Source organism: Aricia agestis, chromosome 1 (genome assembly GCF_905147365.1).
Source record: "Aricia agestis chromosome 1, ilAriAges1.1, whole genome shotgun sequence".
NCBI lineage: Eukaryota > Metazoa > Arthropoda > Insecta > Lepidoptera > Lycaenidae > Aricia > Aricia agestis.
The window spans coordinates 25,231,073-25,250,126 of NC_056406.1; the positions used below are offsets into that span (position 1 = coordinate 25,231,073).

Below are 19,054 nucleotides of genomic sequence, written 5' to 3' on the forward strand. Positions count from 1 at the left end.
TTCTTATTTCTTCAAAGACTTCTGGTAAACAAATGGTCGTATACCATTCAGAATTAACCGTTTTACGATTCTCTAATGGCACTGTAGCCACATGTCCATTAATTCCAAAAAAACAGGCGACCATTTGCTTCAAAGTACTTTTTGCACGAGTAACTTTTGTTGGTTTCGGCTCATCTTGGAACACCCACACCGTTGACTGTTGTTTAGTTTCGGGGTCATATGCATAGATCCAAGATTCATCACCTGTGTAGATATTATAAACGGCTTTTGACGTACCACGGTTGTATTTTTTTATCATTTTTTTGCACCAATCGACACGAGCCCGTTTTTGATCGATTGTCAAGTTGTGCGGAATCCAACGCGAACATATTTTTTTTACAGCCAAATGTTCGTGTAATATCTTATGTATGCTCGTCATACTTATGCCTAAGGACGCCTCTATCTCGCGATATGTAACATGACGATCACGCATTATTAGTTCCCGCACAGCATCTATATTTTGTGGGACAACAGCTGTTTTTGGGCGACCTTCTTTATTTTCATCCGTGAGCATAGACCGCCCACGATTAAACTCACTGTACCAGTGATAAACAGTGGTTTTTGATGGTGCTTCATCTCCAAAAGTTGCGGTGAGTTGAATAAAGCACTGTTGTTGATTTAGCCCACGCCGAAAATCGTAGTAAATCATTGCACGAAAATGTTCACGCGTTAAATCCATGGCAAATGAAGACACGCAATTTTCAAAATGACGCCACAATGGAAAAATAATTGACAGTCACATGAAACAAAATGTATTCTTCAACCAAAGAGTTCTTTGTATTTTCAAATGTTGTAATTACTTTTTAAATATTGTTCTTGTAAGTGGCCAGTTCCGGATACATAAATAGCAGCCCTCGTAACTTCTAGAGTTTTTAGGGTACGGACCCAAAGGGTATAAACGTGACCGGGTACTGAGACTTCGATGTCTGTCCGTCTGTCTCCAGGCTGTATCTCATAGTATAGGTATCTCAAGAACCGCTATAGCTAGACTTCTATCACAGATTGTCTATTTCTGTTGCTGCTATAACAGCAAATACTAACAACAAAATATAATTAAGTAATATTTAAGGCAGGCTCCCATTACAACAAACGTAATTTTTTGCTTTTAATCAATAATGGCTAATGGTAGGCACGTGAAATACTCAGAAAATCCCTAATTATATTTGTATTTTCATAATTAAGTATGTACTTAATAATAAAATTAAATTAATATTTAAGATGGGCTCTGTCCCTCCGTGCGCGAGTCCAACTCGCACTTGGTCGATTTTTTATTATTGGTAATAATATGTCATTCTCACATTCAAGGAAATATGTTTATTTCCTGGCAAAAAGTGAGTGAAGATTTGACATTAAATTCAAGTACATAGGTAAGGATTACTATTTACTAATTACCCTACGGGCTACGCCCTACAAAAACCTACCTAAGTAATTTAAGTAAAATTACAGATTGAGTAACTTTTAATAGTTTGCATTAATTTGTTTATTGAATTTTTTTCCTGTAAAATGTACGACATAGCCCATCTTGAGTTTATAAATAAGCGACGTTAGTAAATTATTACGTTAATTAAATATATATAGAACGTTATATAAATATATAAATAAATATAGAACGTTAATAAAATACGCTAGTAAAAAAGTAATAAAAAATTGGGTCCCAATATGTAACTTGTTAGCTAGTGTTTTGAATAAGACCTAACAATCAAATTCTAGTGGAACAGTCAGATTGCAAATTGGCAGTATTTGCATAAGAAGTGGCTCCAGGCGCCTCTAAATTGTGGATGCCTCGACACGACTTGCCACTAACGGCATTAGAATATTATATTATCTACCTGATTTTAGACTACGGTACCTAGCTCACATGAGAATTAGAAATTAAAGTTACATTTAATACCTTTACCTGTAGCTACATACCTCTACCTATGACCTATGTACTTTAATAACCTATTAGTTTATTATAATGTAACGCGACCTCTAAAATTGTTGAAGTAGTAAAATAATATTAAAATTACCCGGCAAGACTTTAACTATACTTACCTACTCAGCTTTACTTTATTATGGTTCCTGAGAATTAAAAATATACCCACCAATAGCGCAGTCTATAAACGGTGAATGGAACTGTTTCTGTGTCGACGGCAGTCAGCGGCACGCGTCGGCGGTAATCTTATGATGTATGAAAATAATATTGTTTTATTCCTGCTCCGCCTTGATGAAACAATCTTAAAGTAATCTTACCTACTTTTAAGAAGTGGTGGTACAAAATCTCTAAGTAATATTAAAAAAACTGCTTTTAGAGGTGGTTGACTGCCGCCAACACGTACCGTCGACTGCCGCCAACACGTACCGTCGACTGCCGCCGACGCGTGCTGTCGACTGCCGCCGACACGGTGCCGTTCATCTGTAAGCACTCTAATACTCTGATATAAAAAAAAAAAACGTATATCAGTAGCGACGGCAAAAGGGATCTTGGAAGATATTTCTCAATCGATATTTCTATAACATAACTATTAAAACTAGCCCTTAGTAATCTGCGACTTAAGAACTAGTTAAGGACGATAAGAACAATAAAACAACATGTTTAACACTGTAAAATATAGCTTTTAACACTACTTAATTAGAAAAGTCCAGTTTATGTTCCATATTTCCTACTTATATTGCAAAATAAAAACAATACGTCCTGTTATATAAATGTTGCGTATATTTAAGCAAAACTCAAAGAGATTCTAGAAATATTTCTCCAGAGGCTCGCCTAGTATCTGCTCGAGTGTTCTGACAGCGTTCTTGGTGGCTGTCTCTATTCTGGGGTCACCGTCTTCTAGAAGTTCAGCTAGGAAAGGTACACTTTCTGCCAGTAGAGGTAGCCAGTTGCTGCCGAGCTGTGAAGCCATGGCTACTAGACATTCCAGTGCTGTTAGCCTGTAACAAATGAGAATTGATTTCTTGAATAATGGTCCATTCTACTACTGTCAAAGTCAATTCATAGGCAGATGGCGGACCTTTTTTTTTCGTTGGGGAAATGCTATTAAGCATCCCCAGCGGTCTGGGGATGGCTACCGGGGTATGTGGGACTCCCCAGGGCGGTGAGGCCGCGCCCGGGCATACCCACTAAAAACCCAACGAGTGTTCCTACTTTCCGCTTTAGACAGAGCCACGGGATACGCGGGATACATAGCCGCGACCCTGCCAGCGAATACTCCTAAAGGCACTAGTGCATGGCTGTTAGGCCCACAGTGCACTGTACTATGATGCGATGCGCGGAACACTTAGCGCATCGCAGCCAACTCGGGAGAGGCAGATGGCGGACCTACGAGATTTGTTCGATTAAACCACAAACAAACAGAAGATCACGAGTCACGACTTATACAGAATTGACACAACCCGACCAAATTACTCCGCCACCTGCCTATGAATCAATTTCTTAAATGGTACACAAGTAGGAACACATTTTGCAATTACTCTCAAGACAAGTTTACTCTAATGATATTTTATCTACATATATTGAGATAAAGATTAACGGTGTTAACACATTGACGCTGCAAACCGCGAAAAAGAGATGAGAAGACAATCGATTGAACGTAATTCAACATAATGTTTGACGTTTAGCGTTTGACGTAAAACTTAAGATCTATAAGCCGCTTTTCACAGGTTATATCGTCAATTTGGTATGTTAAAAATGAGCAAAAATTACCTTATTTCAGAATCATTGTGTCTCGTCTTCAAGAGTATCTGATAGTTCAATAACTTCCATAGAGAATCGTCAGCTATAGCCACTGCGAACTGCGATATGCACGGTATCAGCAGCTCCGTAGCCCTGGACTTCAGACCTGGTACTCCACCCAGGGTATTCTCCAACTGGTCTACAACAGGCTGCATGAGAGTCTCAAACCTGCTCTTATTGAGGAAACTCTGAGTGTCATACAAGAACACTATTTGGAGGGTTTTAATTATGTTATTGACCAAGGCTATATTCTTCTCCTCGGAATCGAAGAATAGTTCTTCGGTCTTGCTGTTGTTGCATGCGTCTAGCAGTTCTGCAGCATTTTTTACGAAATGACCCGCAAACAACACAAAGAGTCCTTTCAGTTTGTCGGCAATGACGCTGCTAAGTCTGGAAATAGAAAAATACATGTTGGTTATTATAACAAAAAGGTACTAAAAATATTTCAGTAAACAGCAATAAAACATTTTAAGGAAAATAAACTACGTCTTATTTTGGAAGAGGAAATGAAATCAAATATTTTCAAATACCTGTAGAAAGTAATAGTCCTATCCTTTTGTCCATCAATATTAGTCCGTATTGCCCAGTCGTAGATCTTGAAATAGAACGGTCTGAAGCTCGTCTCCGACAGTTTCAGCACCAAGTTGACTAAAGCGTTTACAATTTCTCCCTCCGCTTTGTCAATGACTGTTGCGTCTACGTCTTTTTCGGCCGCGTCGCTTCTTAGTTGTAAAGCTGACAGGAAGAAGGTCGTCAGATCCTGCTGCAAAGCGGTAAAATCAGCGGCGGTAACGTTCACGAAACTATCAGCCAATACAGACATGAGGGGCCCCACAGCATCGTAGTTTTCCTTCTCCAAAATCAACTGATGGGTCTCGTTGGCAACGGGAATTAAGACTCGAGGTGGAATGGAAGTGGCTATCTTCTTCTTGATGTTCACAAGCTTCGCGACCACCTTACTTTCCTGATCGGACGCCTGCCATTTGCCCAACAGAACGGAGTACTCGTACAAGATCTTCTGCAAATATGGACTCAGGAAAAGCGGCACACTCTCGACTATCTTCGATATAGCAGTCACCGTGCTCAGCAGAACTAATTCGGGCGTGTCTGCCTTACGTTGTTTCTTTAGAACTTTAATCAGGGCGGGCATAAACTTCCTCAAGCTACCGAGTGCGTGCGCCTTCAGATTGGAGCACAATTCAGCCAAGCACAACACCACGGACGCCATCACGTTTCCATTGATATTGGGATTGCAGGTGTAAGTTGTTACCGTCTCCAGAACTGGTCTAAATGGTTCTGGGTTAGAGGAAGCTAATAAACGAGTCAGGAGTTTTAACGATAGCAAGGCAGCTTGTTGGTTCAGTTCTACCTCCTGCACTACGTTATCTTTAGCAGTTTCCTCAGTATTATCTATCGTTTTGACAATTTCCAGCAGCGGCGGCAGCAGCGAGAACAGCAACTCTTGGTCAACATCAGCAAACATTTCGGGAGAAAACTGTATTTTAGAGTTCAATAGTTCCATGGATTTCCTACGAACCGTGTGTATGGTGTGCATAAGCAGCCCTCGGATAACTGACAAGAACATTGGAGCAGAAAGCAGGTTGTTTGTATGATCGAGAAGGTCGTAGCTGTGATGAAGCATGACCCGCCAATATTTGGCAGTTTTCTCATCGGTAACCTTAGAAATAGTTTGAATGAACGTCAAAGTGTTGATGATGAACGTCTTGTAGTTGGTCTCCATTGCTTTCGCGTCAGTAACTTGAGTGCAGTGCTGGACAAATCTTGACGACGATATAAATGAGTTCATAAAGGTAACGATGACGTATTTGTAGTGTCTCAGTTGGATTGGACTGTGTCCGTTCACACTGAATATGTCGCTCGGATCGACGTCGGTGTCCATAGAATTCTCGTCCTTCTGCATAGGTAGTGACTTCATGTAGAGCATCAGTTTTATAAAATTGTCCAAGCATATTTCAGGAGGATATTCTAGTAAGATGCTCTGGCCGAAGTCCATCCTATTCACTGGGGACTCTTTATCGGCTAAGGTCCTCGGAGGTCTCGTATCTTTCTTCTTATTGTCGTTGAAGTGCGCAATATGCGTCTCTAGCAGTAAAGCCAGGAATACCCATAGAAACTGGCTGGGACCCAACGTATCGATTAACTTCTTGTAGAGCGGCAGTCTTCTATGTTCCGGAACGTGTAGGACTACGTCTGCGAATATCCGCAGCACGGGCACTACGCGCTTTTGAAGTTTTTCAAGCTCCTTCTCCGAATACTCCTCGACTTTCCTGTCTAGTTTTACCAATATAGGGATAAGGGTTTCGATGATTCTTATTATAATTTGGAAGCTGTATGCGTCGTCGTGTCTGAGAACCGATGAGCCCATAAAGGTGAATATCTCCATTGTATGATGAAGAACTTGCTCCGGCAGCATGTACGCGGCATGCGACAGCAGAATCAGGGCATGATGCTGTGTTTGGGGATTTTGGGTGCCTCGAATACATTGCACCACAAGTTCCACATCGAATATATTCTTCAAAGCCTTCATTTGGTCTTTCTCAGTTTCGTCGACGAATTTCTTGCTGTAGAACCAGAGAGACGAGAGTATTAGTTGTTTCGTATATTCTACGTACGACTGCTCCTCAAACCGCAAACATTTATTGAGTATCTGGAACATCATAGCGACGAAGGAGTTATCGACGGTCATTTTCTTCTTATTCTGGACGTACTCGAGTAGAGTCACCCCTATACGCCACTCATCAGTTTCGACAAGCTGGTGTGACAACATAGATACAGATGTCTTTTTCTTCTTTGGCACATTCGCGCCAGGATCTACCGCATTTAGCATCTTTTCTAAGATTGGCTTGTAGTCTTTGAAATTCAAATGCAACTTTTTCATAACCTTGGACGCAACACTGGCGATAGAAGAGTTGCCGCTAAAGGTGCCAGCAGATGTGATAAGATAGACCAGATCTTTTACTTTCTCTGTAGGTACTTTCTTGAAAGCATCCTCTGTAATTTCTTTCATAATGAGAGCGCATGGACTCGAAAATGTTTGGTCTTCATTCAGCACACACTCTCTATACTCTTTTAATCCCGCTTCGATTGACTTCCAGACTTGTTCCTTACTAAATACAGCAACAGTACTCTCGTTTATTTGACTGTAAACGTTTCTCAGCAAATTGGACTCGTAAATGTCGAATGCGAACTTTTTGTCCAACTCATTAGTTTTCATTTTCTTTTCTAGATGATTCAAAGCGGGGACAATGTGCGAAAAGCTATTTCCAGTATTGATAGCCGATAGAAGTTTAACTAAATTACATTTTACGTGTGATGGTGTGTCTCCTAGCAGTATCCCAGTCAGTTTCAGAAGACAATTTTTACGGAAGAGCTTATTCCCAACTTTATCATGAGTGAGTATAGTTTTTAAAATTTGCAGAATTTGTTCGTGATCCAAGACTAATTCTTCTTCGTGAGCCAGTAATTCTTTCAGCAATTGCACATACACTAGATTTTTATCAGCATCATACTCTTGAAGATCTTTCATTAATTCAGTGACATATCTTCTAATGATAGCAACGGGATGGTTAAGGTTGAACAGCAGAGTGGCAATGAGTACATCAGATTCGTAAATCCATTTTGAGTCTCTCTGAACGGCTATGAAATTTGAAATCAATTTAAGACTTCTTATTTGGAGTTCAGGGTTCACTACATCTTTTGAGTTGGTTGCATAAAGAATATGAGCGCTAGCGACATTACAAACAAACTCAAACCTCTCTTTACCATTATTGAACAGTTTTTTCAAAAGTTCCTGTAGCAGTTTTGCATAATTACTGGAATAGGTGGGTATGCCACAACCAGCAATAAAAATTTCAAATAGTCTTCGCACCAGAACAGTCTCTGGTGTGCTGAGAATATTGCACCAGGGTTTTGTTATGTCTTTGTTACTTACTTGCTCAATGAGTCTATAAAATACATACTCCATAAACTCAAATAATAATTTATTCTGCTTAGCAAGGGTGATGAACTCTGTAATATTGGCTGACGAAAATGATGCTTGCACAGAACTTGCAATTATTGTACTCTTCTCAATAGTTTCTAGAAGTAGATCTAGAATATCTGTCACATCTTGTGTAGATGACTGATTCAATGAGGCTGACTTTAGAAGTATGTATAAACAAACATCCAAAACACTCTGCTTATTCACTCGGTTTATATCCAGTATTTTATTAAAATCTACACTTCTATTAACAAAGAGCTCATTGAAAATATTCTGGCAAATTAGTTCATGATTATCTTTGGTTTGCTTTGAAGACTTTAAAGTTTGCAAACCAAATTTTTTGCCCCATGTAGATGTCATAATGTGGTGAGAAAGGTCAGCAAATTTTTTATTTTGTGGGAAAATGTAGGGTACTACAGCCAAAACTGTATCTTGATCCACTGGCAGGTTTTGTAGAGTAGTAAATTTAGTAATAGTTTTCTTTATTATCGGCTTCCATTCGGAATCATCTTTTGACACGATGCTTGTAAATATTGCAGTCACATTATTTTCATCCAGGACTTCTTCTAGATTTTTATTGGGGATCAACAGAGCTGCATCAACCACCTCTATATTATCGTCAGTTAATCTTGCAACAATTGAATCCTTTAAGAATTCTTCATTCTCCAATTTCAATGAATTGAACTCTTTAGCGATGTACTTTACAGCTTCAACTCGCAATTCAGCATTGATATGGTTTAAATTTTCAAAAAGAAATGTGTCCCCCACTTTGTGTGCTACTGCCGGCTTAAAACCTAGAATTTGTGACAACTGCCGTCTTCTATGTGGTGATATGTCGGAGCTCATCTCCTTCTTGATAACTGAGTCAAATGCATCAGGATACTTAGTTTCTAGTTTCTTCAAAACAACGGAATACCATTCTGTGACCATTTTTGTGAAATTTTCACTGTCCTCGTCAATTATTTCTAAGTCACTTTCATCATCCTCCTCCTTGTCTTTTTTAGTGTGAAATGTTTTTAGAATGCATCTGAAATTGACAGAATGTTTAATTATTATCTGATAAATAAATTAACACCTCTACTACTAACATCATGATCTACATTGCGTATAGGATATTAGTTATAGAATGTTTTGTTAAGCTTTTAGCACTTTTAGTTAGTTATAGTAATTAAAACAAAGAAGACAAAATCTACAGACTAATTAAGTTTTTTTTTATCCAAGTTATGATAATTTATGATTTACAGCAAAAAGTATTGTAAAAAAGCATACCTTATAACATTTTCTGGATGTTGCCCTTTCAAATCAACCTCGTCCAACAGAATCTCAGGTAGTTGAGACATTATTCTGAAATCCTCCTTATCTTTTTGTAAAATTGGCAAAACACTTTTGAGAAATATTTCCACAAATGCCTCAACACTTATTTTGAGCTCAATCAGTTTTTTCAAATGTGTGCAGAGGACCATCATGACGTCACTTGAAATATTGCTCAAAATATCTTTTGGCATTTTCTTCAAATGTCTCTGGTGGGTGTATATCAAGGAGATGAGAGTTACTGCCTCATAAGTCAAATCAAATTCAGTTGTAAAAACTTTGTAGATGATTTCATCAATAGTTTTCTTTTTAAATGTAGCTTTTGTTGACAAGTAGCCCAAAATAATGTATGCCGAAGATCTGTAATCTGCAATGTTGGATACTATGCCATTAACAATAGGTGCCAGCAGAGAAGTGATCATGGCTTCCGTGACAAACTTTGTAGTATTTATTGTTCCTATGGCAGTGGAGCAGAAGAATGCAAACACAGTGTTCAGCTGAGAACACCTCTCACCAAACTCATTCACATATTTCATTGTCATATTTGAAATAAAGTGTAGAGTACCAGTGTTGGATACACACTGGTTGTACAAAACCTGTCTAGTTAAGGACACACCATGCTTCTGTAGAGGCTCCAGCCAATTCCACCGATTTGATGACGACTTTAAATCGAACAGTTGAATAAACCGGACGAAAATTTTAGTTTCATGATAGGGTAATATTAGAGTCATAATAGCATCCTGGTTATACTGGTGAATATGGTACCGGTTCACCAACCATTCTAGCGCCTTGTGCGACGATTGTAGCAAGAAGTAGGGTGACAGCTGTAGAAGAAACTTCTCGATAGTGTGGTCCAAATTTTTATTTACTTCCTTGCTTTCTACGGCCCTCTCGAAATCTTTCGATGACACACTAAATAAGGAATCTTGGTACGGTCGAAAGCCTTCGTAGAGGGCGATCAATTCTCGAAGCCCGCTTACACCGATTTCATAGAAGGTATCGCGATCCTTTAGTGCCGCTTCTTTAGGGTCGAAAAGTAAAGAAGCCCTCTTCTTATCGTCTTTGTATAACGATGTCTGGGGCGCTGAAAGCTTTTGAAGTTGCTCGGCTAACGATGTAGTCGCCATAATTACTGGCGGTAGATTACCACACTCAAATCACAATATAAATTCCACAAATTTAGCTATTATTTTTAAAAGATTAATAGATTTACGAAATACGTTATACGAACACGACATCCCACGTGCAACTGACGTCTGACACATGTGACATGACATAAGACATCTGTTAAATTGACATGCAGTTTTCTTAACAAAGGGAAAAATAAGGCAAAAAAAATCAGAAATAATTAAAATTACCAGTTTTTGCATTAATTTTAGAAAACTAAATAACTTCTTAATAAAATATTATATTTTAAATAAAAGGAAGATAACTACAGCAACATATTTTAATTATTATTAAATATTATTCCATTGGTTTTGGAATTTTATTGTAGAGCTAGACACCTACCCCGCGTTCCAGATGACGTTAGAAACGCTCACGCTCAAGACCGTAGTTTTTCCCGTTCCACTAGCTTGTGAGCGTCAGTGATACAAACCCAAGTGGAACGGATTATGGATCGTTTTGAGCGTTTTGAGAAGAGTTTAAAAAAAGAACTATATTTTTTTTATACATAGGTACATTGAACCGAACTTGGATATTACGATCCTTTTCTTCAAGTCGTAAATAAAAGTACCTAATTTTATTGTTTATAGTTACAATTATTTTAATAAAATATGTAGATACATAATATTATATTTGTTTCGTTTTTAGTATTACATTTTTTTACTTAAGTAACCATATTTTAATATAGTTAAACTTTTATTATATTTGAGTTTTCACATTGAATCATATTTTAATAACAAAACCACATATTTTGAATATTGACTATTGTCACAATATACATATAAACGTTAGGTAACAATACCGCTTAATGCTTAGTCAAGTACGAGTAAGTCAACAGGTATAGGAGAGATGAGATGTTATTTAATTAAAATATTATTTGTAATGAAATAATATAAAGTTTTTTGTCTCTACTCTCTCCTGAAAACTTTCCAAACATGGCTTTCGCGATATAGTTACGTTAAAATTTAAAAAAAACTAGAACGCCCACTTTGACCCATCTTCGTCAAGGGTCGTTTTGAGCGAAAATGATGACGTCATGAGTGACGTCATAGCCGCTATCAAAACGACCCCGGTCGCCAAAGGGAACGGCAGAAGGGGACGTTTTGAGCGTTTTGGTCAAAATTAACGTCATCTGGAACGCAGCCCTAACAGTAGAACAACAATAAACAGGGAAGAAGAAGAATTACAAAAATATTCGAATTTTGAAATATCAATTTACATTTTACTTGCAAAAAGAAAAGCTAATGTTGGATTTATTGAAATAGTTATTGTAAATGGTTCAATATTGACCCTAACGGTCAAAGATAAATGATACAGTGTCAACAATACACGCTTGTTCTTTATAAAACTACAATCTGCGTCATCGACACTTGCTATTTATACAAAGTAATACATCACAATTCACATTCTGCATTCACAACCACTTGATTCAAATTTCAAACAAAGAACTCGTGTTAGGAAGGTTCTCGCAGTGAGGCATACAGCTGTTTTGTAATTACTAATTACTGTCCAATATCATTGAGTGTAACAAGAATTTATAACAATGATTATCCATATGAAATTATGCCTAATAAGTGCATTATGCCTTTGCTATTGTTCTGCATACAAGCCTGTGGTGCTTATTCATGGAATCATGACTGGAAGTGGGAGCATGGAGATGATAAGCCGTAGGATACAGGAAGTAAGTGATATTATCAGTAAGTGTACCTACTGAAAATAATTTAGGTTCAGACTTGAGAAAGCCTAACAAAGGCTTTAAAATACAATAATATTCTTTCTTACTTCTTGTTTATTTTGCTCCAGTAAAAAGTAGGTATACCCATGGTCTACTCTATATCTACTCTTTGCTTGTGCCAAAAAAACAAAATAGGAAAGCTTCAGAACTTGTTTTATACATACTAAGACAGTATGTTATGTTGCTTTTTTTTATAATACTTTAATATATTTTTGGTTTTCAGAAACATCCAGGCACCAAAGTATATAATGTAAACAGGTTTGAGAGCTGGTCGAGCCTGGAGACAATGTGGCACCAGGTTTTAGAGATTGGGAATGATGTTGCAAACATATCCAGTCAACACCCTGAAGGAATTAATTTAATTGGTAATCTTTTTAATTGAAAAATTTTAGGTGGGATCCGGATACTGTGGGAAAAAATTTACGAGGTCCAGAAAAAAACATGCTTGTCCTATGTAGCTTAAAATATTATTTTAATTAATAAAGGTATAGCTTATACAGCATAATATTATAATATTATCATTCATTATTAAGTAAATAATAATCATTATCTATTTCAGGTTATTCCCAGGGTGGTCTAGTGGCGAGAGGCATAGTACAGACATTCCCTAATGTGTCTGTCAGCACATTCATATCCTTGAGCTCGCCACAAGCTGGACAGTATGGCGGTAATACTTTTAAGTTAAATATTTATAACCCAAATGACATGACCGGGCAGAATTTCATACAATATTTTAAATGATGAGGTTTAGTGTAAAGTCATGATTAAGAATTTAACAGCAATCTATGGTTATTAATTATCAAACAAGCTATAAAATAAAACAGCTAGTGAAATAAAAAGAAAAAAAAAAAAGTTTTTAAAATAACTACTTTCTATACACTTGATAAAACAATAAAACTAAAGACTAAATAACATTGTAGCTATAAATATTCAGTGTTATTTTTTAATCTTACAGCTGGATTCCTGCACATAGTATTCCCAGGGCTGGTAAAAGATACTGCATATGAGTTATTCTATTCCCGAGTTGGCCAGCACACGTCCGTTGGAAACTACTGGAAGGATCCCTACCATCAAACCCTGTATGAACAGTACAATGTGTACTTGCCATACATCAACAATCATATAAAGTAAGAAAATTACATACTTATTATATTTGCTAAAATATTTTATATGAATGCATAGTGCATACATGGACATTGCGTAACAAAATATATTGGCTAAAAGTCTGCTACAATATAACTACCTAATATTTAAATAACAGGTTTTCCTCAGAAGCAGAATCTTGCTTCTCTATTATAAAAAAAGGTGTTTATATCATGGTAATGCATAGGAAAGCTAATAAACTACCTGATGCAAATTCTGTAATATTCTTAGGCTAACAATATTACAGATTTGCATCAGATAGTGACCTTGAAATTGATAATGTTAATCTGCGTCAAACTGAATCTTATTATTGTTATTGCCTTGACCTAAAAATTCTTTTCACATCTTGAAGATCACTTCCTAGTTTCTGTGTTATCGTTTCATTGCTGGATAAGCGCCATCTTGTGACGCATTTTGTAACTTCAATGACGTCACATCTTGTGTTATAAATTATAATATTTTGTTCACGTTTAATTAATATTCGATGTTAATTTTTAATTTATGGCTTAATTTTTCCATAATTAGGCTTTTTAGGCCCGATTCGACCAAACTTGAAGTTACACGAGTATAACTATCATGAGAATAATAATTTTACTCCTTTAATTTACTCTAGGATATTATTGTTTGCATTTTACCAAGTTACTCAAAGAGTATGAAATAAAATGTCAATTATAGTTCACAATGAGACCGACCGTGACACCCTGTTGTGCAACTATTCTCAGTTTAATATTTACTCCACCAAAATAGCCCATGTAAATATTAACTCCCGTATAATTAACTCATTCTTGGATTAGAAGTTGGAAAAACGCAAAACCAGCTTACTCTTAGATTAGGAGACAGTTATACTCGAGTAAAATTTTACTCCAGTTTGGTCGAATCCGCCCTAAAAATGTAATAAACACATGAATAACTATTTGTAAATACTGTTTCAAAATTTCAGCTAGACAGTCAACAGGTTCCATGGTGTAATGGTTAGCACTCTGGACTCTGAATCCAGCGATCCGAGTTCAAATCTCGGTGGAACCTTGTCTTTTTGTTTCTTTTTTTTCAACATTCTTTAAAGTTATTTTACTGATATACGCTATTATTTATATTTTTACTAAATTAATTTTCCTTTCTTATGTTTGCAGGTCAGTGCAATCGGAGAATTTCAAATCGAATATTCTGAGGCTGAAGCGTTTGGTCCTTATTGGTGGCCCTGATGATCAAGTGATAACTCCTTGGCAGAGCAGGTCAGTTTAATATAATATATAAAATTAAGTTAAGTACTTATATAAAAAAAAATCAGGGTTCTATACCTAAAAGTCTTATACAGAAACAAAACAACTGTAAGTTACTGTAAGAGTATGGTGCTACTGCAATAAATATCAGTTACCTCTTTAACAACAAAATAAATACAAAACATTGCATAGGGATAAATAAATAAATAATTAAAAAAAAAAACTATTATTTCCTGACTCTTTACTTATATTATTATAATTTAGATTTGAAAAGAAAACAGTTATATTTTTTAAGAGGAATCCTAAATTAACAGGTAAAGGCCTCCAATTCCATTCATTTTGTTCTGTCCTGGGCTAACAGTATTCAGTTTGTGCAAGCAATATTCTTAACTACAGAGGAATAACATACAAATATTTTAATCTGTAACAATTTTTTCTGTGTTTTCCAGTCAATTCGGCTACTACGACAAAAACAACGAAACAGTAATCGAGATGAGGGACCAAGATATATACACCGAAGACCGAATCGGTCTCAAGTCTTTGGACCAGAGCGGCAGACTCCACCTGGTGACCGTTCCTGGAGTCAACCACTTCAATTGGCACATGAATGTTAGTATTGTGGACAACTACCTGCTACCTTACCTAGATTGAAGTAGTGAAAGTAGGAGTGGTGTATAGGGTGGCAGGGCTGGCAAAATGCCACAGGCCCCCGACCCAAAAAGGGCCCCGGCCTAAGAGGCCGTGGGGTTAGAAATTTTTTATACATTGTTTTATTATTAACGTGATGATTTTTAGTGATAGGGTCCCATCAATTTGCCACGGGCCCCGGATGTTATAGTTACGCCACTGGAAAGTAGACATTAGATTTTGTAAATGAAATTAAATGTAAATAGTATCATCATTCATAGGTGATTCAGACCGATGCTGCTGGGCTAAAGCAGTTTAAATTTCATTTCGATTTTGTAAATGAAACAGTATAGGGCCTAGTGCTACTGCAGGCTAAAGTTGCAGTGTAAATATCATGTCTCTTGTGTTGGTATAAGCATACATCAGTGGTCCCCAACATTTTTTTCTTGCGGGCGAAAAACATGTTTTGGTCTTGGAGTCGCGGGCCCGGCCGCAACAAAAAAAAATTAAGATTAAAAAATAACGTTCTTCAAAATTAACGATTTAAAAATGGAAAAATATTGCACGACTATCACGACGACTACATTATTTTGCCGGTGGGCGTGAATTTCAATATGGTTTAACATCACGCGGGCCACAATTCTGCCGTGCAGACACTAAAGCGCAGTAAGTGCAAAATCATGATTCGGAGAAAAACGCGTTTAAAGTTTAAAAACGTAGAAAAATATACTTATTAAAATGTATTTGTTTTGTTCTTTTTCAACTTTATCTCAAAGGGAATAACGTAAACTTAATCCTAGACATAAATAATGCCCTGAAAACCCTATGAATAATTTATTACAGGCATTAATATTTTTGGGGCCCCTTTACTGCACAGAAAAAAACCGAGAATTACATATTAAAACGCAGTAAAAAAGGTGCATTACTGCACTTTAGTTAGTTTTGTGTTCTGGAACATAAAAGAAGTAGTGCATACAAATGAAACAGCGTAATAATTTAATTATGAAAATTTTATTTTTAATAATCAAATAGGATGCGTTTTTCATTTGAACTTCGTTTCTAAGCTTAAAATTTATTAAAAAATCTGCATTTTTGCATAAAAAACTAACAATTATTATCTTCTCTTAGTACGTTAACATCGTTATTTTGAAATAATGCTTAAAACTGTAAATACCTAGTACTATATTTTAAAAAATACCATTTTATGTGCATTAGGAATACTAAGCACTTCATTATACAATTAATCAGTCCATAATTTGCACTGAAAGGAACACAAAAATGTATAAAATGGTGGAACTGAGAAATAAGTGGTATATTAATAAGTAACATTTTTTTTAACTTATCAATTGTCATTAATATCTTATTAATTAAAACCGGCCAAAACTAAGCGATTACACTTATCGTTAATTAATATGGCGTCATTTTAACCATTGTTGATATAGTAAAATCTAATATTGACCTCACCATGCAATAATAATCATTATAATTGAATATCAAAATACGATTTACAATAGCCTGCAAGTACTCATATCTTATTGTAAAAGATAGTTGTACGAATTGCATACATACAACTTTTTCAAAGAATACTATACAAATACTGCATTTTAGTAAGTAGTATAGATTATATCAATATAGCAATTAACTTTTTAAAATGCAGTATTATACCTGAATTTACTGCATTTTAATTAGTAATCACTAGTACTGATTAAATGCAGTAAAAACTGTTTGTATGGAGTTAGCATATACTGCGTTTTAATTAGGTTTTCACGTGACTGTGTGTGTATACGGAACTATATAAAAACAGTATTTTATTTGTATTTACTGCGTTTTAATCTGAAATCACAAAAAAATCCTTGCAGCAAGTGATTTTACTGCGATTTATATAGCAATAATGTCTTTTTAGCGGTAAAATGGGGTCATTACTGCATTTTCAAAAATCTTTATGGTTAAAAATAAAATACTTCCATTTAACGTAGGATAATGTGAGTAAGCCAGAAATAAAGAGAAAAAAATCTAGATTTAGAATATATCAAAAACGGAAAATCACCAAAATGCGCCTTACTGCGCTTTAGTGTCTGCACGGCAGAATTAATAAAGTCCTGGCGCGACCTATTTTTATATCTAACTATCTTAAAATTTTTACATGTGGTAACTTCATAATATGATATACTTATTATTATTATTCATAATACACACTACCCAGTTCTATACATTAGTATAGGCCGATAATATACCCGTATACTATTTGTATTTAATTTAAAAAATATATTGATCAATGAATCAAATTGATTTTGTAGTATACTTAGTTTTAACTTAACTCACGCTCAATTGTGATTGTTAGTAATATCAGAGACCAAACATACATTTTGTCTATGGTATTATGAAGTAAGGTAAGTTTTACAATTTTTTTTGGCTATGATTTGGGTTTGTAAACAATTCGAATGAAATGGATCTGAAAATAATCATGTTATTACGCAGGTTTTAATGTTCCTTTTAGTGTGTCTAATAATTTTCTAAATAAGAATTACAAAAATGTATCAAAAACTGTAATATTGCAGTAATATTATGATAATTATGTTTTAAAACCAAAAGGTATGCATTTTAAACTTATATAAGTATACAAAGTTATTAAACTATCAAAATGTATTTTTTTTTAATTATTTATATTGTGCTAGCAATTAAAATAAGCCATATTTTACCATTTTTAATCATAAATAATCAGTAGTGCATGATAATTTTAAGTAGACAATTGTACAAAATTTTCTTATATTTTATAGTTTTTATTCATTACGATTTGTGTGAAAATCAATTTTTTTTTAAATGTAAGTATTTTTAGTTTCATTTATAATTTCAATTTACTAATGATTTTAAAATGCCCATTTGTTAAAAATTAAAATGTTAACAAGAGATCTGTACAAGTTGCCAAACAGTTTAACAATAATACTCTTTTACTAGAAAGTAGAAATGCATATTATGTAGAATCTCGTATAGGCCATCCTTTGTACTAGGGTTCTTTCAAACTATTGTTATGGATAATAACAAGAATATTGTACAAAAACGTTTTTACGACGTTAGCAAAAATAATGGTATTTTTTAATGGCGTAAATTGGATTTCATAAAATCAAAACCAGCTCTTACAGTTTAAGATTTTTTAAAACTAAATTTAAGTATTCGAATTGCAACAAAATGTTAATACTTATGTATTATCAGATACCAGACATTATCTAGGGTTACTTTTTATTATCTAGAGTTACTTTTTAAAAATGTGGTGTGCCTAGCGTATAATAGCTTAATTATTAATATTGAGAAGACATGGCGGCTATGAAATAAAAGTTTTATACATCATCAACCTACTTTTAATTTGTCCGAAATCCTTGTAACCTCAGACCAAATAAATTTTATTCGGTCTTAGCTTGTAGCTTATATAAGTACAAATAAAATTTTATGTCATTTTAAAAGGTCTTAGATAATTTTCTTTTTAATTAAAGCGTAGTTAATAATATTAGTCGTTTAATAAATTAGAGCCATTAAAATTTTCTGGGTAGGTATAGCCCCTTTACTGACACAATCACAGTGGAAAAAATTAACATTAATTACATGGCTATAAAAAGAATAAAGAGCATAGATAAAGTATTATAGTATAGATGTAATCTTAGCCCGTCATCGCGTGGCCATTTTGTGCTTATTTTCATACAAGTAGTGTGCGTTTGTTTTCTTGAATATTTTATTTGTCGATTATTTCGAAGCACATTATGATACAGGAAAGAAAGTCAATTAGTTCATGATATCGATTAACTATAGTTTAAGTGATGAGAATCCGTAAACACACGTAAAAAGCTATGCAATTTTTATAGCCAAATTATTAAATAATGTGACATTTTTAGCACTAATGCCTTATATAGCATGAATAAGGGATTAATAAACTTATAAATTATCTTTTTAGCTTACAAAAATACCGATTGAAAGCCCAAAAAACGTTGTTCAAAACTTACGTATTTAATGTTAAATCCACGTGTTTCAGGCATTCTTTGACCATTCTTATGGTTTATTATTTAGTGGAACCACAAAACTCAACAATATCTAGCATTAAATGTTCACTA

General features: G+C 35.1%; 2 protein-coding genes and 1 non-coding gene across 5 annotated transcripts; 2 read left to right on the forward strand and 1 right to left on the reverse strand.

Annotated features, from left to right (window-relative positions):
- Positions 1-2,711: 2,711 nt before the first annotated feature.
- LOC121725455 (HEAT repeat-containing protein 1) lies at positions 2,712-10,292 on the reverse strand. The gene is made up of 4 exons (XM_042112453.1): positions 9,024-10,292; positions 4,285-8,781; positions 3,725-4,144; positions 2,712-2,952 (listed from the first exon to the last, which is right to left on the reverse strand). Exons 1-4 carry the CDS (start codon positions 10,190-10,192, stop codon positions 2,760-2,762), a joined length of 6,279 nt encoding a protein of 2,092 aa, XP_041968387.1. The 5' UTR covers positions 10,193-10,292; the 3' UTR covers positions 2,712-2,759.
- A 1,183-nt stretch (positions 10,293-11,475) lies between these two features.
- LOC121726922 (lysosomal thioesterase PPT2 homolog) lies at positions 11,476-15,506 on the forward strand. Of its 3 annotated transcripts, XM_042114586.1 has the most exons (8): positions 11,476-11,910; positions 12,188-12,329; positions 12,524-12,631; positions 12,920-13,091; positions 14,238-14,339; positions 14,777-14,992; positions 15,185-15,218; positions 15,301-15,506. In XM_042114586.1, the coding sequence occupies exons 1-6, from the start codon at positions 11,773-11,775 to the stop codon at positions 14,976-14,978; spliced, it is 864 nt and encodes a 287-aa protein (XP_041970520.1). In that variant the 5' UTR covers positions 11,476-11,772; the 3' UTR covers positions 14,979-14,992; positions 15,185-15,218; positions 15,301-15,506. The 3 variants fall into 3 exon arrangements, with proteins under 3 accessions (XP_041970520.1, XP_041970515.1, XP_041970506.1); XM_042114581.1 differs by having other exon boundaries at positions 15,185-15,506; XM_042114572.1 differs by having other exon boundaries at positions 14,777-15,506.
- On the forward strand, positions 14,062-14,133 carry Trnaq-cug. Its single transcript has one exon. It is a non-coding gene; the product is annotated as a tRNA-Gln (tRNA).
- Positions 15,507-19,054: the final 3,548 nt, after the last annotated feature.

What these genes read in the sequence shown, in the direction of transcription:
- LOC121725455 (XM_042112453.1), bottom strand. Translation starts at nt 10,192, where the DNA reads ATGGCGACTACATCGTTAGCCGAGCAACTTCAAAAGCTTTCAGCGCCC. An exon ending in CATCCAGAAAATGTTATAAG is followed by an intron (nt 8,782 to 9,023) that starts GTATGCTTTTTT and finishes TGTCAATTTCAG; the next exon opens with ATGCATTCTAAAAACATTTC. An exon ending in CACAATGATTCTGAAATAAG is followed by an intron (nt 2,953 to 3,724) that starts GTAATTTTTGCT and finishes CATTTGTTACAG; the next exon opens with GCTAACAGCACTGGAATGTC.
- LOC121726922 (XM_042114572.1), top strand. Translation starts at nt 11,773, where the DNA reads ATGATTATCCATATGAAATTATGCCTAATAAGTGCATTATGCCTTTGC. An exon ending in TAAGCCGTAGGATACAGGAA is followed by an intron (nt 11,911 to 12,187) that starts GTAAGTGATATT and finishes TTTGGTTTTCAG; the next exon opens with AAACATCCAGGCACCAAAGT. An exon ending in TGAAGGAATTAATTTAATTG is followed by an intron (nt 12,330 to 12,523) that starts GTAATCTTTTTA and finishes TATCTATTTCAG; the next exon opens with GTTATTCCCAGGGTGGTCTA.